The 25,386-nt window shown below is 48.7% G+C and overlaps 2 protein-coding genes across 3 annotated transcripts; one reads left to right on the forward strand and one right to left on the reverse strand.

The window, feature by feature from the left end:
* The first annotated feature begins 7,974 nt into the window (after positions 1 to 7,974).
* Positions 7,975 to 11,831, forward strand: Sprn (shadow of prion protein). Its single transcript, XM_032892341.1, has 2 exons — positions 7,975 to 8,217; positions 9,087 to 11,831. The coding sequence occupies exon 2, from the start codon at positions 9,102 to 9,104 to the stop codon at positions 9,543 to 9,545; it is 444 nt and encodes a 147-aa protein (XP_032748232.1). The 5' UTR covers positions 7,975 to 8,217; positions 9,087 to 9,101; the 3' UTR covers positions 9,546 to 11,831.
* A 322-nt stretch (positions 11,832 to 12,153) lies between these two features.
* Positions 12,154 to 24,747, reverse strand: Mtg1 (mitochondrial ribosome associated GTPase 1). 2 transcript variants are annotated; one of them, XM_032892340.1, is made up of 11 exons: positions 24,611 to 24,747; positions 24,015 to 24,079; positions 22,287 to 22,391; positions 18,241 to 18,321; positions 17,796 to 17,852; positions 17,446 to 17,536; positions 16,127 to 16,188; positions 15,671 to 15,767; positions 15,247 to 15,328; positions 12,912 to 13,024; positions 12,154 to 12,600 (listed from the first exon to the last, which is right to left on the reverse strand). In XM_032892340.1, exons 1-11 carry the CDS (start codon positions 24,717 to 24,719, stop codon positions 12,482 to 12,484), a joined length of 981 nt encoding a protein of 326 aa, XP_032748231.1. In that variant the 5' UTR covers positions 24,720 to 24,747; the 3' UTR covers positions 12,154 to 12,481. The 2 variants fall into 2 exon arrangements, with proteins under 2 accessions (XP_032748231.1, XP_032748230.1); XM_032892339.1 differs by having other exon boundaries at positions 15,247 to 15,343.
* Positions 24,748 to 25,386: the final 639 nt, after the last annotated feature.

Raw genomic sequence — 25,386 nt, forward strand, 5'->3', positions numbered from 1 at the left:
ATCCTGCTGGATCCTGCTGGACCTGTGGGTCCCTCTGCTCACAGAGACGACCTACCAGCCAATAGAGGCTGTGCTCTCCCTTGTCCATCCATGCAGACAAGCCCCTACATGTGACTCTTAGCCAGCATCCAACAAGCAGAAGAGGTGACCAAGACCTACAGGGTCTAGACTCTACCAGAAAACTCAGCCCCAACCCAGGGACAGCTGCTCTTGTAAGCAGCCCAGGCAGACCCTTTGTCCTGAAATTTTCAGTAGAGATCCCCAGGAAGTTCCATATATCACCACTTCCCTCATGACTGAGACTTTATACCCTTTCCCTGACCAGCCTTGCATGCCCCGCTTCTGAGTCCCTGGGATTGGCCTTCTTCCCATGAAATTCCAGCTCCTGAGCTTAGACCCTAAGACAGTCATCTCAGAGGAGAAATCAAGGACTCTCGAGCCAGGTGGAAGGATTTCAGCAAGTCCAGGCAGCACCGTTGAGCATGCGCCCTTCTCACTAAAACAAGGATGGCTCTTGCTTGAAGCTCAGTAGGTCCGATGAGTAAAGGACACTCACGTGCCTGCCTCTGCTTTCTTTTGTGCGGCATCAGGACAGAAACAGTAACGCAAGCATTTCCCCTGCTGGTGGTTCTCACTGTTGCCCAACCCAAGTTCTTTCTTGGTTCTTTGGTTGGCCTTCTTTTTCGTGACAGCCACCTAAAATGGTGAGTTACATTTTGGAAGAGTTTAACAGATAGTTCAAATCTGTGCAAATATTTTGTGTTGCCTTTACAGCCTGTGTCTTAATGTTTGTACTTGTGAAGTTACATCAAGGTGCATGCATATTTAGGGTTGTCTTGTCACTCATAATGTAACCATTCATCATTAGGAAGCACCCCTCCAGCTCTGGCACTGATGTCTGCCTCAACCCTGAATGCTTGAATCCTGCTTTGATTTAATACAGCCACATCATCTTCTTTTTGGGATCTGTGTTATACATAATTTGCTTCTGTGCTGTTTTTTTTTAAATCTACTGACTGTAATCGTATAGGGGATTTTCTACACCCTCCCTTGTTCCCAAATAATGACATAGAGACTTTATACTTATTAATAAGCTTCAGGCAGATTCTGATCTATTCTAACCTGACTATGCTGGCTTTAGACGACTTCCCAGCCTACTTCCTAGTCATGTGACCATGCTAGCCATCTTGGTTTTACCCTGGCCTCCTTCATCTATCTTCTGATGACTATTCCATCTATCCCCGTGCCCACCTGAGACCCTCTCTGTGACTCTCTGCAGCTCTCTCTACACTCAGAAGACTCACCTTTTCCTCCTCTGCCCAGCTATAGGCCAATCAGCTCTTTCCTGACCAATCAGAAGATGATGGAGAACAATGTTTTATAAAGTACTGAGTCAGGAGGTGATTCATAATAACAATACCAAAATCCGGACTGCACCCAGACCTCTGGTACAGAAGTCAGCATTCAAATACACAGTGCCCAAAACCATCCTACAATCACTGTCTCTCTGCTCCTGACCACCCTTCTGCAGCTGGCCCTGTGATCCAGGCAGGAACTGCACAAACCGTGCTTCTGCTGCACCAGCAGCTCTGTTGAGGACTCAGCGATCAACATTTTTACACTTTGTAGGTAACTTGTGTGTCCTCCACTTCTATAAGCTTTGAGCTTCTCCTGCCTGGTTTGCAACTGTCTTCCATGTGTGTGTCTGTGATGCTTCCAGAACTCGTGGTTTGCACTGTCATCAGTTTGTGAAACATGTCAGCCATCACCTTCTCAAATACTGCATCTGCCTTCGTCTCCTCTTGTTCGCACCAAAACTACATGTGTGTCGGACCTTCTTACCCCTGCTGCCTCGTGTTCTGAACTATAGACTCTCTTTTCCGGACTATTTTCCCCCCAGTCTTCCCAAGTCTCTCTCCAACTATGTCTGGGTTTTGGGATACTTGGTTTTATTTTGTTCGTTCTACAATTTGTTCTTTTCCTGGGAGAAGAAAGAACGAGGAAAAGAAAAGCAAAAAACTCATTTTCTCATAATGATCAATCATCACAGAATGTACTTGTGACCAAATGTGTAGGGTAGTGGGTAGTGTCTCCATTCACCAGTCAAGCCATTCTGTAGCTAATGCAAGGCGGGGTCTTAGCTCAGTGCAACTCTGACACTGACTGCATGGAGTTAGCTTCATTCCCACACGTCTTAGCTAAATGCCTGACAGTTCTACCCAATTCAGAGGCCAGCTCCAGGCCCTGGGTGTTTATCTGTTTTTCTCATGAAACAACTACAAATGGGGCTTTACATGATCCCTTACTTAGGTTCTACTAATTTGCTAGAGGAGCCCGCTAAGTTCTGGGGAGCATTTGTTTACATGTGCCAGTTTAATTACCAGAACCACAACGAGATTGGTTAGGCCGCTTAGTCAGGAAGGTACTTGCCTTGCAAACACAAACACATTAAGTTAAATCAAACCCACATAAAAAAAAAAAAAAAAAAAAAAAAAAAACCAAGCCTGGTAATCCACGCTCGTAATCTTAGTGCTGGGGAGGTAGGTAGAGACAGTCACATGCCTGCAGCTCACTTAATCAGCCAACCCAGCCTACTTGGCAAGCTCCAGGACAGTGAAGACCCTGTCTTAAAAGCACAGAAGTTAAAAAACACCTGAGGTTTTATCTGACCTCCACACACACCCACACATACACACATGCACCTGCACCTGCACACACACACACACACACACACACACGCCCCTGTGTACACATGTGTACCTGTACACTCAAGAACACACGCACACAAGGCATAAAAGAAGAATCGTGGAGATACAGATAAAGCAGCACAGTGGGCAAGGAGTCTGTGAGTCATGCCCTGGGTCTCCTAAGCTGGTCTATCTGTCCCTTATCCAGATGGGACTGTGTCCTTTCTACTCCCATTTTCAGACCCATGATATCCTTAAGATTTATTTACTTTTATGTGTGTGAGTATTTGGCCCATATATGTGTATATCCATGTGAGTGCTTGGTGCCCACAGAGGCCAAAAGAGGGCGTCTAGAACTGGAGTTAGAGGTGGTTGTGAGCCGCCACATGGGTGCTGGACACTGAAGCAGGGTCCTCTGCAAGAGCAGCAGATGCTCTTGGCTGCTGAGCCATTGCTCCGGCCTGAGCCTTAGTATCTTCCTTGGCTTTCTTAAGTTTTCTTTGGTGTTCTGGGCCTTTCCTTGTCTTCAGAATCTCTTGGAGTCTTTATTAGCTTGATAGTAGTACCATTGTAAAATGCATGAACATGGTTGTTCAAACACCAGAAATTAATGTTTCATTTGAATTTGGCAGGTGGGGTCCTCCAAGGCCCCTTTTCTTGCCTTAAGGATACCATACCTGTAGGGTTGTTGGGTCCTATGTCCACTCTGTCACAGGGCATGGTCACTTGGGAGGCACAGGAAGTTGGCTGTGCTTACCCCATGCTGTCCCTGGGCAACTGTCCTGTCAAGCTATAGGGAAGCCATGGGACAACAGCTCCAGTGGTTGGGGAAGCACGGTTTGAGACACAGGACTGGCTGAGGGGCAGGAGGGCTGCAAGGAGGCCAGGGACATCAGATTCTCAGGCTTTTGGGCATCCAGGTGCCACTGGAAGCTGCAGAGGAGCTGAGAATGGAGTGGGGGCCCCTGCAGGCTGGATCTAGCCGGGGGCCGAGAGGGAAAGAGAGGAAGCTTCAGCTGGTCCAGAGGGGATAGTCCTTGGCTCGACAGTGGCCGTCTGCACAGTTGGTGGTGGCTGCGGCTGGGAGTGCAGGGAGGCCTTCTATGGAAGATTAGGCTATGGCTCTATAGGCAAAGACCTTCTCTGATGGCTGCAGAGCAAATCTTACCCTTGAGGTGGCATCAAAAGTCATAGGACAAACCGAGCATGGTGGCACACGCCTTTAATGCCAGCACTTGGGAGGCAGAAGCAAGTGGATCTCTACAAATTCAAGGCTAGCCTGGTCTACATAGTGAGTTCCATGCAAGAAATGGAGCCTTAGGAACATGTGAGTGAATGATGCACAAAGTTCTTAGCAGTGTCAAGAGAAGATGGACCAACAGCGCCCCCATAGCTGGCACCTCTAAGAACAGGGCAGGGCAGCTGAAAAGCAGACATCCTCAGTGGAGGTTGGCAGGCATGCACTGGACTTTCGGTATGAAGGAGTCGTCTAAGAATGATAATTGAGACAGAAAAGCATGGAGAAAGACCATCTCCACGTGGGGAATGTTTGGCTTCGGACCCAGGACAAGAAACTGAGGTGCATATTTTACAAACCAAAGCAGACCTGGCCTCCAAGTTCTCCCAGTATCCCTCAATCCTGTCTGGCATACCCTGCCCCCAACCTTGACCTTTCCAGCCCAGGAGCTGGGCTGCCCTTCCCCTGGAAGCTCCTCCCTATATAATCCAGATGTTTTGCACGCTCTCTCTCTGTCTCTCTCGCTCCTCTCCTCTTTTCTCTCCTCTCTCCTCTCTCTGACTGTGCCCTTTCTCTTTCTTTTCCCCCCACCTTCCCCTTGGTGACCCCCCTGGTCTCAATCTTTGAGGAATTCACCCAAGAACAGCTTCCCAATAAACCTGACTTTAATACAATCTAATCTGGCTTAAATTGGCTCATTTCACTGGCATTGAAGAAATAACCTGTCAGGGAATGCTCCCAGAAGCAGAAGTGGGGGCGAAGGGGGCAGAAAAAGAAAAGAGTCCAAAAACGATTAACACTGGTCAGTGCTGAGCAGAGCTGCAGTCTAAGTCAAATTAGGGACTGCTGGGTCTGAACAGCATACGCAACATGATGCAGTGGTGAGAAGCCGTCTGGGGTGGGACTGAGTCTGCCCCTTTAGCAGTCAAGTCCTTGGCATTATCCCATCTCCAAAAACTGCAAAAGAGGTTGCCTTGGGCATAGAGTGCCAACCTGGAGAGCTGGTCTACAAGCAGAGTGGCTGAGGAGAGGCTGAGTTACAAGCAGAGAGTGCCACGAGGTGGAGAGTCACTTTAGGTTAAAGAGAGAAATGACAGTTGAACCCTTCCATCAGGGGAGCTGCTAAAAGAGCTCCCAGAGGAACTGGGGCACTTTCATGTCATTAGATAGGAAACTGAGCTGTGGGAAGCTAGAGGCTTTGAAGAGCAGGACGTGTTCAAAAGGCTGCATCCCCACTGGGCTTCCCCCACCCCACAACCAGACATTTGAAGATGCAGAAAACTAGGACCCGCTGGTACGTTTGTAGCCTGCCCTATCTTGGGAAGCAGGACAGCTGACAGAAGCTCTAGTTAGTAAGCAAACACAACCAAGGTCGTACAGCTAAGGCACACAGCACACACAGCCTCCACTCTCACCGGATGACATGAGCTCAGATGGCCTCCGAAGAGCAGGTCAGCGCAGGTCAGCATCTTCCGTTGATCTCCACATGACTGACCCCTGAATGGACGAGAACCCTGTCCTCTTTTTCTTTTTTTAAATCAGTGCATTCCCCTCCCCGTTTCCTTAAGATAATTTATTTGTAGGGTGTGTGTGTGTGTGTGTGTGTGTGTGTGTGTGTGTGTGTGTGTCTGCATACATGTGTATATGTGTACATATGTGTACAAATGCCCATAGAGGCCAGAAAAGGGTGTTAGATCCCTCAGAGTTGGAATTGCAGGAGATTGTGAGATGCCTAACATGGATCCTGGGGTCTAAACTCTGGTCCTCATGATTGAGCAAGTCTTTCTAACCACTAAGCCACCTCTCCAGCTGCCATAGTGTATGTTTTTCCAATATTTCTTTAAGGTATGTGTGCCTGTGTAAATTTATGTGCGCCTGTCTGCCTGGAACTAGATTTACAAGCAGTTGTGAACCCCTAAGGTGGGAGCTGAAAATCAACCCTGGGGTTTCTTCCAGAGAATAAACCACTCTTAACCCCGAGCCGACTCTCCAGCCCCTGATATATTTTTTTGTTTGTTTGGCTTTTCTATACTTTTTTGATCAGCACAACCAGTTCAGGGGTAGGGATGCAGTTCTTGTTGTAAAGTGTTTACCTCACGTGCTCAAAGCCCAGGATTCTATCCACAGCACCACCAGCAAGCATGGTGGGTCATGCCAAAAGGCTCTACATGAGGCCTACTTACTGCAGAGCTTAAGACAGTGTCTCTCAAGTAAATAATTCACTTCCACGACTAGTTTTCTAGGCCCTTCCATCCCTATAAATGGGGGAGGGAATCAAATACTTTGTCTTCTTCTTTTGAGACAACTACGGTTGTTTTCCTTCCTTAGTCCATCAAGCAGGAGCACGGGTTGGCAGGTTTTGACTCTGCAATAACACTTTCTAATGCCCCAACAGCATTCTTTTGCTAATATTTTAAGAGCTTCTGTGTCTATTCAAATATCAAGTCCTAAATGCTATTCTTGCCTCGGGTGCACCTAGCAGCCTGGCCCAGGGAAAAGCCACCCCTCCTTTGTGTTTCCTGCTGTGTCTCTGATCCTCTTCTTCTCTGCTCTCTTTAGAACAAGCCCGGGGTGTTAGGACGCCTGTGCTGGTGACCTTCCCTTTCACCTTATCTCTTGCAAGATATGACCTTGGCTTTGTAACGCAACCCATCTCTTCTCTTTTCCAGGAACAAAAATGTTTTGATCAGAAAATTCCTTTCTAGTTACTTGTATTCCTCTTTTACAGCTTCCTCTTTTTAGTTATCAACATAGTGTCTGCTCTGCTCTGGTTATTCTGAGTGTGTGTGTGTGTGTGTGTGTGTGTGTGTGTGTGTGAGAGAGAGAGAGAGAGAGAGAGAGAGTTGTACTTGTGTTACTGTGACGTATGTGTATGTTTGTGTGTGTGTGCGTGTGTGTGTGTGTGTGAGAGAGAGAGAGAGAGAGAGAGGGAGAGAGAGAGAGAGAGAGAGAGAGAGAGAGAGAGAGAGAGAGAGAGAGAGAGAGAGAGAGAGAGAGAGAGAGAGAGAGAGAGAGAGAGAGAGAGAGAGAGAGAGAGAGAGAGAGAGAGAGAGAGAGAGAGTGTGTGTGTGTGTGTGTGTGTGTGTGTGTGTGTGTGTTACTGTTGTAAGTTTACCTCTGGGTCCTCAAACCTCTTAGGTTTTTATACCTTGGCCTTGTTCTTGTGTTTTGCAGTGGGCCCTGAACGTCTAAGACACTGTTTGTCCTTCACATTTTAACATGGAGCAGGGAAACATAGGAGCACCTTGGAGCTCTCCCTGCCTAAACTAAAAGGGGGCATCCTCCAGCCTTTGGGCTGAGGGCCTTACAACTTCACAATAAAAGAAAGCTCAAGACCACAGTGGCTTCAGTGAGAAGAGCCCCATACACTAACCACCACCCCCCCTCCATGTTTGCCCCCTACCCGTGAGGCTCCATACCAGGCCTCAGCCAGGAGAGGGCCGTTCTCAACAGGCTTGACTGTAATCTTGGGCCTTGGAAAGCAAGTCTCGTGCAGCTGAAACCCCTCGTGGCTGTCTGGAGCTGAGCTTACACTTACCTTACACTTACTCCCAGGCAGGGAGGCACTGCAACCAGTCAACTTGAAAAAAGGGGGGGCTGGGTCCCCAGGGGTCTATTTTCAGAAGGTTCAGGAAAGGTCAGATCAACAAAGGTCTAGTGCTGTTGGGCTCCTCGTGGCTGTAGATCAAACTGCCTGGAGGGCCATCTGGCAGGATGTTGGAAGCCCTACACGCCTAGAAAGGCAGCCCAGTGGTCCTTATGGCGGGCAAAGAGGAGTAAGTGGAGCTGAGGTTACATCAGAAGAATGGGAAAGGAGGTGGGAAATTCATAAGAACCATAAGAATCGGTGCGGTGGACAGGTAGGGAGATCAGAGAGGAGGAGGCCGTGAACAAAGAAGTTGGACCGACAGGAACAAGAGCACACTGTATGTCCTGGGTGTTGGGACTACTGGACATGGGAAAAAGAGAGATTGGGCAGGGCTGGAGGGTGGCGGAGGTAGGGGGTGGGTGGGGGAGGATGGGAGGATGCTGTTTGCAGTGCAGCGAGGATGGGGCCGGGCAACGAGAAGGGCTGGGGCTGTGCTTTTCTGAGCTCTCAGAATCTCCTCCCTTCGCGTCTCCCGGGGCTGAGCCTCCGCGGCTGCCCGCCCCTAATCTTCAGGCGGAGGCTTCAGCAAAATCCAGTCGTGAGCTCTGCCTAAGGAAAAGGGTCCTTGCCGCCACCGCCGCCGCACCTTTCCGCTTGGCCCGCCACCGCCTCTAAATCGCTCATCCAACCTAGACTTGTGACCAGTAAGTAGGGGAGGTGGATAAACCCAATGATGCTGGGAGGGAGGGGGCGGGGAGAGAGGACCTGAGGAGGATGGAGCGGCCACCCAGACCGCTGGTCCACAGCCAGCCTGAACCCATCCTGATCAGCTTACCTGCCTAGGCTGCTGGCCCGAGCAAACCCAAAAAGGGTGGGGCTGGGGCGAGGAAGAGAAGTAATTACTTAGGGTCTGGGCCTGCCCAGCGTTTCACCCAGCGTTAGTTGTCTGCGTTGCAAGGAATCGCTGATCTGGATTTTGACCCCCGCCCCCAGCCGCAGCCTCTGACTGAAAGGCTCTAGGAAAGCATCAGGAGATCCATATGCCAGAGCAAAAGTCACACACCCTTAATCTCTGGGTGTATTGAGGGCTCTCGGTTCCAAACTAGCGTCCGTCCTTCACACACTAATCCATCCCCTTCCAGAGATTCGTGTGCAGAGCGGGAAGGGGGGAGGGTTGGGGGAGATTTGCGCCCCCACCCTCAAGGCCTGAGCCCCACCACAGGAGCTCTGCAAACCCCATTCTGGGACCCATCTCCACCCTATCACAATAGTAAAACGGCTGCCCTGTTGTTGAACCCTTTCCCCATGACCCCATCTCCACCCGGTTATAAAGCAGGAATCCAAAACCAAAGTCCTGGTGTTGGAGGTTAAAGAACTCCTTCCCCAACCCTGAGCCCACTGTCCTCCAAGATGCTAGGAGCCCTCTATCAGATTACCACAAAACCAGAGGCTGATGTCGGTGTTCCCAGGTCCGGATGAGCCTATTCCCAGGCCACGATATCCTCTTGCTCTGGCCCTGAGCCAAGCTCCACCCCTGCACAGAAGCTGAAGCCCCTTCCACCCTTTCTCGCAGATTCTGCCCCGTAGGATGAACTGGACTACTGCCACATGCTGGGCTCTGCTGCTGGCCACCGCCTTCCTCTGTGACAGCTGTTCGGCCAAGGGCGGCCGCGGAGGTGCTCGAGGCAGTGCCAGGGGGGTGCGCGGAGGTGCGCGCGGGGCATCAAGAGTGCGTGTAAGGCCGGCGCCCCGCTACAGCTCCTCTCTGCGAGTGGCGGCTGCAGGAGCGGCAGCTGGGGCTGCGGCGGGTGTGGCTGCGGGCCTTGCCACCGGCTCTGGCTGGAGGAGGACCTCAGGACCTGGAGAGCTAGGCCTGGAGGACGATGAGAACGGGGCAATGGGAGGCAACGGGACCGACCGAGGAGTCTACAGCTACTGGGCCTGGACTTCCGGCTCAGGGTCCGTGCACAGTCCACGTATTTGCCTGCTTTTGAGCGGCACGCTTGGTGCCCTAGAACTGCTTCGGCCCTAGACCAGGCTAAGCTCCATCCTAGGTCTAGCTCCTAGTCTGTCTTAAGGCCCATAGGGCCCACCCTAATGGCCTCCTGCCCAGGGGGTCACTTCATTTTGCTGACTATAGTTCCCCAGCCCAGACTTTAGTCTGGCTACTCTGGACCCATAAGGCCTCTTGCAATTTGTAGATGCAGTTTACTCTCTTGCCCATCCCAGTATCCCAGTCTTCCATCCTGGCAGGAACTAGCAGCTCTACTACCAGAGACAGGCTGCCCTCTACTCTCCTGAGCTGCCTAAGCAGGCATGCCTGTGTGCTTGCCCACCCTGACACGAGAACATGAACAATGCCGACCACGAAAAAGAGGCCATCGCCAGGTGGGCCTGTCTGGTTCTGCCACTAAAGCCCCAAAGACCTTGGCCTCCCATGGAAGCAGAGGGAGTAGACCACTTCCCTCTGGACTTAGGAATTGATGAAGAAAGCACTCACTTGGAGAAATGTGAGAAATGTCAGGTGCTAATCACCTGCCCAGAGCAGGTCCTAATGATGTCATAGCTCAGAAACATCCAGAGCAGGAGAATATCCATCCCAGGACACCAACTGTGGTCCTCCTACAACATGCTACCAAAGCCAAGGTAGTATGTTTCTTCCTGGCAGACTGCCTAAGAGACCTTGTGTCAGAAGGTTTTCCACTTGGAACCACTTGGCCATAAGGTCCACTTAACTGTTCCTAAAATCCACTGAGGGTAGGGGTTTTGAATTCACATTCAAAAACATTCCATTCCATTTGAATTTAGGTTCACAAGTAAGGGTCACTTGGGTACAATACCAATCCTGCTGGGAGCTTCTTTGTATATAACCCACACTGCAAGATTCCCACAATTCCAGTGTTTCATGTTGGGAGAGCCTCCCTTGGAAACGGATGGACCGGGGAGGTAAGACAGAGCATGGCACAGTTGCCAGCTGTCAGTCTGCACAGCGGAAGGGCAGCAATTCTCAGGCCCACTGCTGCCAGAAGAAAGCTAACAGACATGGAAGAACCAGTCTCAGCAGGTTGTGAGCGTGGGTTAATGCTACTAGCTTTCTGACCACTCATATCCCTCCCAAGAACAGAGCTGATATGCTGAGTGGCCTCAAAGAGATAAACTATAGTCCTCACAAGAATCTACCTTTGAGCAGACTGGTTTCTTGCTGTTCCAGGGCCCACTAGCACATCTTTGCCTCATGGAGTGATGGGTCTCGGAACTCAGACAACATATACAAGGCTAGCTCAGCATACCTCTGGTTAGTGTGCAGGTTTCAAGGCTATTGGCAGGGCCCTAGCCAAGCATTTTCTTGACCAACAAGTTGCAGGGGCAACTCCCCGCAACTTCTATTCACACTGCCGGTGCTCTTAGGCACAGTCAGCCCAGATGCTCCTCCATCCCTAATTGACCAAGCTCAAAACCACCAAGACCAGCAAGCTAAGGGCCAAGCCCACTAGGGGCCTCAAAGGCAGGTGCTGATGCATCAAGTCTGGTCTAGGGAGAACGACCAGAGCCCCTTCACCTTGTCAAACACCCTTGACAATGGACTATGTGGACCAGACCTTCACGTACCACAGAGTACCGTGTGTTAGTTCTGGGCATTATGGCATTATGAACACATCACCTTTTAATGATTATTCCACATTCACCAATCTGACTTCTCCAGAGTATTTAACTTTTGGCACAGCCACACATCTTTGAATACCTTCTCCACTAACAGGAACTATAGATGCTGAGAGAGGCTCTCAGAGGAGACTTATTATACTGCAATCACATCAAGAGGCAACAGTGGAAGGCTAGCCCCTGCTATCAGCCATCCACAAGAAGCAGAGAGCCTGCCGAGCGTACAAGCACTGGTTCAAGCAACTATGGAAAGCCCAGGTCAATACTGAACAGAAGAGTCTAGAAGTACTGAGCATGGACAGCCCCGCTGTCCCAACAGCACTTTCTATCTGTATGACCAACCCCGTTGCCTCTTCTTTTTAGACAGCAAGCTGCTGGCAGCAACATCTTCTGGGTGCCAACAGGTACATGGGGGTCAACCATGCATGCCCTCTGCACCACTCCTGCAGCCACCATGGTTCCAATAGCTAGACTGTGGTCCCTTTCCGGTGATCCTCTGACCTGTGCAAAGTTGAGCCTACAGCAGATGGACTCCTGAAGCACAGACTCTGTGCACGGGAAGAAGACATGGCTGACTTCACTGCTGCAAACCTCCTGGCTTTGTCTGGGCACTTTATCAGTGCACAGTTTGTTGTGAAATAAAGCCCTCTGCTGGTAACAGACTTTTCCCTCATTGCGGGGCTTTGAGGCACTTGAGAATCTGACTTAGGAACTCCAGACCCCTAATATACCAATCCCAGCATTCATTGGTGGAAGTGAATTTAACTTATGGGCTCAACATACTAAGTGCACAATGAAAAAGCCATCAGAAAATAGGTCTTTTAACCCGTGTCACGGCACACGCCTGTATAATCCCAGCACTCAAGAGGCTAGGATAGGAGGGATGTGTGTTTGAGACCAGCCCAAGCTGCATAATGAACCTTTGTCTCAAAATGGCAAAAAATAAATGAAGTAAAATAAAATAAGAGAAGTCAGAGAGATATTTTTAAGTGGGCCTTTTAACTCATTTTTTAAATTACAGATTATAACTTAGACTCCTCTGGGATAGCATTAATCTCTTCTTGAGGCTGAGAAAACCTCCTGACCAAGCCACAGAGGCAGGACTCCTGGGGCCTGACGGCAGTAAGCACACTGAGCAGACTCTGGTAGACAGGAGAATATAGTCCCCTTTGGAGCTGGGGCCTGAGTCTCAGGTACCAGCACAGAGAGCTTCTGAACTGGGGAATAGGTCTAAGCATTAAACACTCCAGCTGTAGTCCATAGAATATGCAGGAGACCATACTCCAGCCAGTACAAGGGTCAATGTCATCAGCAAGCAGGTACAATGTCACGGTCCAGCATCACCTGGCCCAACTGCCCACTGCGGAAGGTACGGAGGAAGTCTCGGGCTGCACTGGCATAATCCGGCTGGATAACGTTGACATTACCTGAGGACAGAGGATCTGATGAGAAAGGGGCCTCAAAGACAGCCCAGTCCTGAGACCACTGGGGGCATCATCATCTGAAATCTAGGGAGCAGCATGTTCAGAAAGAACGTGGGCATCATACCCACCCGGCACTGTGCAGAGCTAAGACCACCCTCTGGCGCCTACACTACCAAGTCCTTCTGCCCTAGAAATTTCCGTAGTGTCCTGCCCACAGGTTTCCTTCTGTGTCTCACTCCTGTCCCCAGAAGGAGCCAGGAGTCCCAACGGAAGACAGAATAAGGGCCTGAGGTCATACAGTCAGCCTCACTCACCTGTGCCTGTGAGAACCTTCACTTTCCGTGTCTTCCCCAGCTTGATGGCCACGTTCTTCAGCACCCACTCTATGTGGTCAGAGGCACTGGCCAGGGCGTAGTGCTGCACATACCTGGGAAGCCCACAGCTCAGGTCAGACTTCTGAGACTCCAAGCCTGAGAAGGATTCACACTCACCTACACCTCAGTAGCCAGCTCTGAGTCCTGGGAGACCAGATTACTTCCAGGCAACTGAGTGCTCCAAAAACAGACTCACGGTTCTTACAGAAGAGTAAGGACTTATCATCTATCACTGAAAATTCAAGTATCTGACACCCAGTTAAAAGTGACCATCCCCTCACAAAGACAGTACAGAAGTGTCCACAGACAGACAGACAGACAAGATAAATTCCCAGCAAAGGCAGAAGGACAATTTAGTGAGAAAAAGTCTTCAACAAAATTTTCTGGCCAGTCATCCATGTGCAAAATTAAGAACTTCATAGTCACGCCATACACTAAGCATATATTAATACATCATAGAAGAGGTTTCACACTTAAACGTGAAACCTAAGCTGCCACTCTCCAAGAAGAAAATAAAATCCTATAGCCTCGGGCTAGGCACATTTGTAGATGGGAAGCAGCACCATTATGAAGTACATTGTTACTAAATCAGACTTCCAGAATATAGTGTCAACAGAAGAAAAGGCAAGACCTAGACTCCTGAAGAACTGTGCACAGACTTTTCCCTCAGAACAGATAACGTGGTGCAACTGAAAAGTAAGAAAATGGGGTGGGAGGTAGCTCAGCAGTAAAGCAGATATGCTTACTGTCTTCAGTTCAGGTTCAATCCCCAGCATCTAGAGAGAGAGAGAGAGAGAGAGAGAGAGAGAGAGAGAGAGAGAGAGAGAGAGAGAGAGAGAGAGAGAGAGAGAGACAGAGAGAGAGAGACAGAGAGAGACAGAGAGAGACAGAGAGAGACAGAGAGACAGGCCAAATATGGTGATGAATGCCTTTAATCTCACATGCAGGAGGTGGTGAGCGGCCTGGGCCATGTTGAGAGACCCTGTCTCAAAAAACAAAAATGAAAAGGGATGATGAAGAGATGGCTCAGTGGTTAAAAGCACTGACTGTTCTTCCAGAGGACCTGAGTTCAATTCCCAGCAACCACATGGTGGCTCACAACCATTAATAATACCAGTTTCAGAAGACTGGATGCCCTTTTCTGGCCTCAATGGACAACAGGTAAAATACCCAAACACTTAAAATAAAACTTTTAAATGAGAAAAATATTTAACAGACATTTTCCCAGAGAAGATACATCAATGACCACATAGACACAGGAGAAGAAATTCAACATCACACTAGTAGGAATATACACCAAACATTGGAAACTGAGGCTAAAGTTAAGGCCAGCCAGGGCTGAAATGGCTGGGAGGCTAAGAGCACTTGCTGCTCTTGCAGAGGCCTGGGTTAGACTCTCAGCATCCACATGACTGCTCCCAACTGTCTGTAATGCCAGGCCTAAGGAATGTGGTGCCCTCCTCTACAGGCACTGCATGCATATGGTATAAAGACATGCATGCAGGCAAAATCCATGTACATTAAATAAAATAATTAAACCCAAAAATATAAAAAGACTAGGCACAAGTGTAAAGAGGGTTCGGAAAAGTGTGGACCCCTGTTCTCTGCTAGGTGGTGTATGGCACAGTACAACTGCCCTGGAGAAGAGCTCAGCACTTCTGTAGGAAGCTAAACCTCACCGTTACCGAGCGGCATCCTCCTGCATTTTACCCAAGACAAGTAGAAACTCGCACTGAGTTAACACTATACATGAACGTTTCCAGAAGCTCTGTTATAGCAGGCAAGAACTACACACACCCCACGTCCACCAGGGTGAACAGATAAATCGAGTGCAGGGTGGCTGGGTGTAGACAGTGAGCTGCGCCACCAAAAGGAATGGAAAGCATGGGAGACTCAGGATACTCATGCTGCCCACGAGGGGAAGCCGGGTGAGATGAGACGGGGCACCCGTACAACCACGCTGACAGAATTCATCTTCTTCACTCACCACGGGGGCTTAGGGAAGGGACGAGGTGAACAAGGGTTGGTCATCCTACATATGCATGATCCCCTCCCTCAGCATCACAAGTACTAGGATTTGGGACATGCACCACCACACCCAGCAGAACGTCTGCTATCTTGGGTGACAATATGATGTGGTCATATATCAAAACTTATCAACTCATATACCTGCAATAATATAAAAATGATATAATTCCTTAACATATTTCTAAAACCATACCTAGATAGAATGAGCAAGCAGGGAGCTGCAGCCCCCATACCCACTGCCACTCACCCAAATAGCCCATGCCTGTTGAGGGTGTAAAGGAGATAATCAGCCATGGTCTCTTCCCCAACAAGGTGGTCCAACACAGTTCCTGCAAGACAAGCAGCTAATGCAAGCCCATGGTACAGTGGCCATCTCTGCCCACCAAGCCTGAATGGCTCCCACTTGAAGGCAGAAGGCCTCAGGCAAAGGAGCCCCCCGCAGGTTGGCTCACAGTTGTTGGCCTTCTTCCTACATGGCTTGGCTTGGCTGCCAAGCATGACCTCTTTGTCTACCCCTACTGCAGGGCAGAATGGTAGCCAGCACATGCCTGCCGTGAGCTAGTCTCCCTCTCAAAACTGTGAAAAGCATCTGGTATCAGGAAGGGGTGGAGGGAGTAACAGGTCCTCCTGCCTACGGGACAGTCAAGGTCAGCAATGGGGCAGAGGCTTACCACACAGGGCCAGCTTCAGGCCTGTCTCCACACTTTGAATCCGAGGAGCCAGCACCCCAGGGGTATCCAGCAAGAACATCAGTGGACGCTCACATACCTGTGCAGCACAAGGTGGGTCAAGCCAGACAGCCTGTGCTCAACAGCCAAATCATGGCCAGAGACTCTCAGGCAGGCCCTGGGATAAGCCCACCACAAAGGTTGTCTTTTGCACTGAGGTTTAGAATCCCCATAGGGTATAATCTCTGCTTAATTTGAGGAACAAATAAAAGCCCAAGGTCCATGGAAAATAAAAGGGAATACGTAAGTGTGGCTCTGGGAAGAAGGCTGCCTTTCTGACGGATTTCCACAGGGATAGAGCAGCACTGGCAGGAACATGAGGGGAGGGAGGAAGGAGGTCAGAGGCAGGGCCAATGCTGCGCTCAGTGGAGCTCTGTGCTCAGCTGCCGAAGACTCTACCTGGATTCTGGAAGTCACAGCTCTCGTGATTCCTGGCTCACCACCCACTCTGGCAGCTTTTCCTGAGAAGACACAGAGTTCATCACATACGCACACACAGTAACAGAACAAGGAATGAAAGGAATTTCACTAACATATCCAATAAGCAGATGGGGAACCCAGAGGTCAATAAGTGTGTCAAACTATAATTTGTTCCTTAGTCGGTCTCAAAGAACACATGGCAAAGGTTTTCAAGAGCTCGGCACAGTGGCCACGGGCTGACAAACGCCCAGAGCTCACTTCCCAGTGTAGAAAGGCATACCCTGATGCAAAGGTCAAACCAGAGCTACTCCTCCACCTCAAAGCCCCTCCTGGACTCCCCATTCCACAGCACTACCCACAGCAGGCAGGCCAGCACCATCCTTGATCCCAACACTGTGGTTGCCTGGCATGGGACCCAGCCCGGGGTGTCCCTGGGAAGCTAACTATTCACTGTCAGGCCACCAGAGAAGTAAAAGGATAAAGGTGTCCATCGTAGATGACCAGAGGATTAAGAACAGGGTAGACCTGGAGTAACTTGGATCTAAGGAGGAAGGAACTACTGATAAAATCCCAACATAACCAAACCTAGAGCATTGTACTGAGACGAGCCAGTCCCAGCACGCCGTTCACACCATTGGACAGAAATAGAACAGGGCTTCTAGGCACCGGGGCAAAGAACAGGAGGATATGCTTGAAACTTCAGTCTTGGGCAATTTGAAGTTTGGATAGCGGGGATGCCAGCACAACCCTATAAAAAAACTTAATACCCTAAACGAGAAGACGCACACTTACAGGAAAAGAAGCTTTAAAATTAAACAACTGTGACGGCTCTCCAGTAACCCAAAACAGCCCCTTTCTAAAGTGATACAACATGATTTAAAACTCTTGGCCTTCACAAGTGAGTTCTGTTGTTGTAGTCTTGTATTGTATTTTGGGGACAGGGCCTCTGCCTCTCTGCCTCCCAAGAGCTGGGATTAAAGGCATGTGCTACCACATTTGGCTTCATAAAAAAGAGAAGAAAGAAAAGAAAGTTAATAAAGACTATACTATTAGTGCAAAACGATGAAGCCAATATAAATTTATCCCAAAGTCTAAAGTAACATAAATGTCAAGAGCAGGTGAAAGCGCGGTAAGCACAAGCTGTGTAGCCAATGGCTGTTCACCACACAGACCACCATCAGACCATGCACTGTCCTTTAGCAAACAGAACAGGCCACGAGATATGGAAGGATTGCCACAACACAACACGGGGCTGACCAAACTCCTCCACAGTCTCTCCAGGAGTGGAAGCTGCTTACCTGTCCTGAGGTGCTGCCGCCTCAGGGAGTTGATGAGGGAGGATTTGCCTACATTGGGGACACCGACCACCATGATGCAGTATTCTGGGTTCTGTGGAAGCAGAAGAGTTTCAACTTTATCCCACCCAGGTTGTGAAACCCCAGTCTAGGGGAAACGGACATTAACACAAAGGCCCTGTGCTGACCAGCAGGGTTGGCCCAGCGTTTGCCACTGAAGAACAGTAAAAACAAAGGCTGGGTCCTGACTGGGACCCAGCCCAGCCCTCTGTATTAAAGAAGGCTCAGAGTGGACAGGCAGGAAGGGACTGGGTAACCCCACACACCCACCCCCAGCTCTGCACCCCACCAACCTCTGCCCGGTGGTAGCGGTAGCTGCATCCGATCAGTTCTGTGACTTTTGGGATGATCTGCAACAAACATCTTCTGGTCATACATCCCTCACCCACCCACTTCCAAACAACAGGGTCAGTGAGCCTGTTCTTATACTGACCCCTTGCTTAGGAGAGTGGAGACTGAGCGCACTCGCGCACGCGCACACACACACACACACCCCACAGGAGTGCGGCTGCCTCAGGAGGGCTCGCCTACATCGGCTCATGGGGTTCCATCATCACAACTGGGAAAGTAGGCTACTGGGTTCGGCAGAGGCGCTTATTACTGGGAACCCCAGCAGACTCCCTCAAAGCTCACCCAGGCTGTGAGCACACACACAGGAAACAGGCAGCCCCGGGCAGCTAAAGCCAATTCCAGGACCTTATCCCAAACATTTAGCAACTAACATATACAGAGGCTTACCTGCTTGATGTTTTCATCCTTTATACAGTTGGTAAAAATAACATTTCTCAGGCCTTTTTCTTCTAAGTGCTGGACAATTTTCTGAAAGACATGTTTCTATTTTAATACTAAATTAAATTAAAATTTAATACTAAGTATGAATGGTATTCCAGGAATGGTGGTACATGCTTTTAATCCCAGTTCTGCACAGAAAGACTGTCTAAAATAAATTAAAAATTAAAGTGTGTGTGTGTGTGTGTGTGTGTGTGTGTGTGTGTGTGTGTGTGTGTGTGTGTGTGTGCGTGTGTGTGTGTGTGTGTGTGTGTGTGTGTGTGTGTATCAGGACAGGAGAGATGGTTCAGCAGTTAAGAGCACTGGCCACTCTTCAAGAGGATCAGGTTTGATTCCCAGCACCCTCCTGGCCACTAATGATAGTCCCAGGGGATTCTATGCCTTCTAATGTAGGGTGATGTCATTATACAGATGAAGGCAGGTATAGAACGAAGCCTGTCATTGGATGAGAAGGAAGGATAGACGGAAGGAAAGTTTTAGGGAGGAGGAGACTGGAGTGGTGGAGAAGCAGCCGAGAGAACATGGAGGTGGATGTTAACATCCCTCTCTGCACATCTACAGGTTGTTATGATTATTCTTAAGGGATGGATGTGTACAGGGCTTTGTATGTCTAGGTGGGCAATTACATATTATCAATTGGATTAGAGGTTATTGTGTTGTGTGTTCTTTCATATGACAATTTAAGTTTAAGAGAGTGTGTGGTGGCTGGAGACCCTGGGCCACCACGGAATTGGGATGTGTATGTCTGGCATGGTGGCAACCTGTCTTGGAAACTAGTCAGGTAGAGAGATTGTTGCCAGGCTCAGAGAGCAGCCATCAGCAGTGTGATATGAAATGGAGTAGAGCGGGTGAGAGGCTTTGCTGACTGAGATGAAAATATCGAACAGATGTCATGGGGCACTATGGTGGTGGACCTAGTGTGGGATAAAAGAAAGCTTTTATTTAATTTTATAGCAACATTCTTCTGGCCTCCACAGGTACAGCTTAAGTGTGGTGCATAAACACAGAAGCAGGCAAAACACCCATTTACAAAAATAAATACAAAGATAAGGAACACAGCAAGTAAACATTCAAACATACACACACACACACACACACACACACACACACACACACACACACATAAATACACATTATATATATTTTATATGTTTATATGTGGTGTGATTCACATCACTCAAGATTCTGAGCTTGGGACCAGAGAGACGGCTCAGCTAGTAAAGGTGTTTGATGCTAAGCCTGACAAGCTAAGTCCAACCCCAGGCCTAAATGATAGAAGGAAAAACTGACACCTTCAAGTCGTCCTCTGACCTCCAAATGTATGCCATGGTACATACATGCCCACACACACAGTAAATGAATAATGAATGTTAAAAAAAAAAAAAAAAACATGTTTTTCAAAAAGGAATCTGGCAGCCTGGTGGCACCTGCCTTTTATCCCAGCACTCAGAAGGCAGACACATGTGGATCTCTGTGAGTTTGAGGTCACCATTGTCCCGACACAACAAGGTCCAGGCCAGCAAGGTTACGGAGTGAGACCCTGTCTCAAAAACAGATAAGAAAGTAAGTAAGGATCTAAGCTTGACAGGACGCACGCTGCACTCTGCTCTGCATCCGCTTAAACGCTAGGAGCCCAGCCACAAGAAGCCGATGCCAACAAACACAGCGAAGAGCCTCGGCTCTGAGGTGACGGGCTCTAAAGGAGAGAGCAGGAAGGAACAGCCCTAGGCAGACATAGCTGCACTGTGTGTGTACCTCAGGCTCTGCCAGAGCGAACACCAGGGGACATGGCCTGCCCACAGTGACTTCAGTGCTTCTGGAAGCCTCTTCAGCACCAAGCTCACAGGTGCTGGCTTCTCTGAGGAGCCCATCACTTTCATGTGCTCTGTCATACAAGACTCCCTTGGGAAGGGGAGGGGAAACTGAAACAGGTTTTCACTATGTAGCCTTCGCTAGCCTGGAATTCACTATGTAGACCAAGCTGTCCCCGAACTCAGAGATCTGCCTGCTCTGCCCACCAAGTTTTAGCATAAAAAGGGTGTGCCACCACATCCAGCAAGGGACTTCATTGTAAACTGATATGGTGTTGAACTCAATCTGATTACAGAGAATAAGTAGTGCCAACAGTACATTAGAGCTGACAGAGCGTCATTAGGTTTGATATTCAGTACAATCAGTATACATTATTTATATTCCCATCTACCAATATCTGTTGAAAGTCACAATTGTGTTTGTCATTACTAACCTTGAAGCATAACCTCGAAACACTTGAATAAACAAAAAGTAATTCATTAATACTATCAGTTTTAATTATTTTCAATTATTCATCAGATGATACAATTAAGATACTTGCCTGGGGGGAGAGGGCGGTGAGAGGGCTGAAAGATTAAGAGCACCTGCTGCTCTTGCCAGTTTGGTTCCCAGCACCTATACAAGTCACAATTCCAATTCCAAGGGACCCAACACCCTCTTCTGGCCCCTGTGAGCACCAGGCACACATGTATATTGCACATACATACATATATACATACACACACACACATAGGCAAAACACTCATACACACAAAAAATAAATCTTTGAGGGAAATTAAAATGGTACTAGCCATGACAGAGACATACTGATCTCTGTTCTCCGTGAAAATGTACTCAAACATCCCTCTGGTACAAGCTGTGGGTGTGGAGCCTAAGGGCCTTCGGATGCCTGGTACTCATATCTGCCCAGTAGAGGGCAGTATACACCAGTCTGTAAAGACAAGCATTTGAAGTGCTGAAGCGATCTCTTAACAGCTCAAATTTCAACTAATAAAAACCAGGGAAAGGCATTAAGGATAAAAAACCAAACAATGCAAAACTGAGAAGCTTGTGCAGCAAGCGGTGCTGGAGATCAGCTCTCTAAGCCTGGAGGAAGGTGCTGCCACTGGGAACCACCCTGGTAGCCTCCTGACATTTCATGAGAGCTGTTGCTCTTCAGTAAAGGAAAAAACTCTGCATTACTAACAACTTTCTAAAATCTGGCTTGAATTCAAGGCCCTGACATCCCTCTTTCCAAAGAATTTGACAACGCAGTGGTAAAAAGTAAAGTCAAGACTTCAAATAACATTCCCTGTCGTCACTTTTTACTCCCAGGCCATGTAAAAAATACACTGCCCTCAGACCCAATTCTGCCTGGATTTAGAGCAGCGGTTCTCAACATGTGGATCACAGCCCCTTTGAGGTTCAAATGAACCCTTTCACAGGTGCTGCCTAAGACCGTCAGAAACACAGATATTTACAATTCATAACTAGCAAAGGTACAGTTATAAAGTACCAATGAAAATAACTTTATGGTTGGGGGTCACCACAACATTTGGAACTGTATTAAAGGGTCACAGCACTGGGAAGTTGAGAACCACTGTGCTAGACACTCTTAGGTACTTTGGGCTTTTCATATCTCAGTCCTACACCCAGACTTTCCAGTTTCTGGATCACAAGGTGTTCAGAAACCAATTAGCAGCAGAAACCCTGAGATTGGGCTGGGTAAAAATCAGGTAAAAGTCAGGAAGGGACACTGCAAGCTATCACAAGTGAACTCCGGGCTATACCAACAGTGACCAGGGCTACATGCATTAGCCTTGAGGATTTCTCAATTAATTAGAGCTAAGTAAAATGTAATCAGTCCCTTTGCTTCAGTGGTCACATGTGCCCACATGGGACATGGTGGACAAAGCATCCATCAGAAAGGCTGAGGGTACAAAGTAGCTATAGTGGTCACCAGGGGTCCACAGCTCACCCACTCACTTCCCACAGGAGGTGTGCCCATCTTGAGCATTTGGGCGATACTTTCATATTGAGGGAAACAGCTGTTGCTAAAAAGGCTGGGCCAGAAGCTTCCTTCAAAGCCAGTTGTTGTTTTATAGTTTTATAGCCTACCCAGGGGGCATAACAGAACTCCTCTGTCCTCCTCTGTATCTGTGGCTCTGTCACATTGCTGCTGGCATCTATGAGAAGGCGCTCACCTGCTGCTCTGTAAGATCTGCCAAGTCCATTTTGTTCAGGACAAGCAAATGGGGCTTCAGACCAAGTAGCTCTTGGAACAGAGGGTTTCGACCTGAAAATGGGATGTGCTGATGATGTTAAGGCAGAATCCCTACAGAGCTTTACCAGTGGGTATTTGACCGGGAGCTAAAGCCAATGGAAGAAGCCCATCTCAGAGCAAGTGTGACTATACTTCCCATCTTCCTGCCCCAGACTTGTAAGGCCAACCCTCATGTTGCAGCTTGTGAAGGGTGTGATTCAGGGAAGGCACTGTCACCTAACTTCCCAGGCAGACAGTGGAAAGAATAAGACCAAAGTTCAAAGAGAAGCCGCTGTTCGGACTCCAAGGAATTTAAGTTTAAAGTGAAATGGCCTGTGAACACTTAAGAAAACAGTGACTCCTGTGAAATCCTACCCAGATAACCTCAAGGACAGCCCATCTTCTCTGGAGATGCTGCTTCCTACAGCTACCCTCAGCTAGCCCAGACTGATGTGGGGCTCCATCATGTGACCCCAATATAGGCAGGTTGGGGCGTCTTATCTCTACATTCTGGCCCTTCAGTCCTCCCGTAGGATCCCATCTGGCACCCAGTTAAGCTGCTGCCTCCATCTAGATGGTGCCTCTTTCACAGATGACCAATCTATTCATAAACCCAAGTCTCCAGGCTCCTTTCCTAAAACGATACAGAAACCGTTACCCATGACAGACCTGCTGCCACATCCTAGATTCAGTTAAGTGATCCAGAGACTAAAAGAGAACAGTTCTCTCATCATATATGCTGAAAAATAACATTTTACTTTTTAAATAATGAAATATAGGCAGGAATGGTGGGCACAACTTTACTCTTAGCACTCAAATCTATGGGAGTTCCAGGCCACCCTGGTCTACATGGTACGCTCTAGGTCAATCAAGACTACACTGTGAGATCCTGTCTCAATGATGATGGTGCCGGTGGTGGTGGTGGTGATGTCACATCTGGCAACATGTGATATTAGATGAGTAGACATGTATAGCCTAAAACAAATACACCAGATGTATTGTTGCTAAGTTCCTGAAGTTCTCTGAAGGCTGAAATAGTTCCTATTCTGTTACTATTTCTAGAGACTCCCACCAGTGGCAGCAGGTCCACACACCCACTGCCAGCTGTTCCAGGGGCCTGGTGGTCGGACATCCCCACACTCTTCTAGGGCTAAGCAGAATGAGGAAGAACTCGCATGCCAACAGAAACCAAACACAGCTTAAATGCATCAAAATGGTCTGAGAAGCATCTGTCCAACGAACATGATATGACTTGCCAATTCTTCATTTAAGGACAAAAGGAAAACCCAGGTTGGCAGAATCATTTAATCTCAAGTTTCATAATCTACCCCTAAAAATATCAAAGTAAACCAGAGCCTGAGACAAATAACGTATCAGATGGGAGCTTAAAAATAAAAATGCCCAGCCTAGACCCCAGAGATTCTGATCTAAAAGGGGCCTAATTATTGATATAAAAGCCTCCTAGGAACTCTGATGTGTAATGAGAATTGAAAAACATTGCTTATGTCCCAGTAATAACAAAAGAAGCTGTGACAGCAGTAGACATATGACAGGACCAGAAGCAGAACAGACTAGACTGTCCAAAGGAGATGGAGGGGGAACCAGGAAAGCATCCTGCTGCTGCCTTTACAGTCTAACAGAGGTGCTCTCCTGCAGCATAAAAGGATATCCGGGCGTCATGAACCTCGATAACACAATCCACCAACTTCAGACTGCTCTGCATCTTCTTTAGTCCTAGAAGACAGAGGGGCACTAAGGTAGCAGCCAACGCGGGCAAATTTAAGTTCTCCTAAGGCAATACATCTGAGAACCCATCAGCAAGCACATGGATAAAGGAGGCTGCATTCTGAGACAAGTTCCGGGGTGCCCCATATGGTTCTGGGAGGAACACTTCACGTACGATGGTCTTGATCAGGAAGTTCCTCATACTATTGCCAACTTAATAACCTCAACGCACAAAAACATTGAGGCTCCGCCCCACAACTGCCACCGGCCCACTCGCACTTCTGGTGCCTTTCTGCCACACACTATAACCTCGCATGGCAGCAGCAGCCAAGACCACAGCAAACAGCAGCCCAGGGCCGCACTACGTCGACGGCTGCCTGGGGATAAGTTGTGACCTATAAACTCAGATATCAGCTTGCATGTGCCTTCAAGGGACCACTCAGTGCGACTCAAAACAGCTCTCCAACCCGATGCCAGGAAGGCGAACAACGGAACCGCCAGGACCCGCGCTCGTGCTGCCTGCAGCCCCGCTGGCCTCACCCTTGGCCATGTGGCCGGGAAACCAGCGTGCTACATCGTGACCTTGCAGGGGGAAACACTCGCGCCAAGCGGCCCCGACAGCACTCCATGCCTGCGGCCACAGCCTCATGTCGCTGGTGTCGGAAGAGCTCGCAGACGGACCGCCTCCCCTAGAGCCTGGATCTGTTCACAGGGTTCCGGCGCGCTTAGGTTCCGTGCGGAACTGCGCATGAGCCTGACTCTGAGTACTCGGCGAACTGGAGCACTGAGTGTCTGGGTTGGCCTGGTGCTGCCCCATTCTCAGGATTCTCGAGCTTATGTGAGGTTCTTTTGAGTAATTTGAAGATACTTTCCTTTTTTCTTCCTTTTTTAGGAAGACGTTATTGGTTTTGTTGTTGTTGTTGTTGTTTTTGTTTATGTTGTGGTGCCACACTTTTATCCCAGCACCAGAGAGACAGAGGCAGGCAAGTGGCTCTCAATGTGTTTGAAACCAGCCTGGTGGATTCCTGAGCCAGAGATACAAGCAAGGCAAGACAGGAAAAGCAACAAAAAGAGACTCAACTTCATTTATTTATATATACTTTTTTATTTAAAGTGTCTGTATGCCATGTGTTTTCGGATACCCCCAGAGGCCACTGGGTCCTCTGGACCTGAAAGTCCAGGTGCTTTTGAGTAGCTTGACTGGGTGCTGAGAGTGGAACTTCAGTTCTGTGCAATAGCAACAGTCATTCCTAACCTCCACGCCCTCTCTCCGGTCACGATATATAGATTTCTCTCTACATTCTAACTATTTCAGA

The sequence above is a fragment of the Rattus rattus genome, chromosome 2 (assembly GCF_011064425.1).
Source record: "Rattus rattus isolate New Zealand chromosome 2, Rrattus_CSIRO_v1, whole genome shotgun sequence".
Lineage (NCBI taxonomy): Eukaryota > Metazoa > Chordata > Mammalia > Rodentia > Muridae > Rattus > Rattus rattus.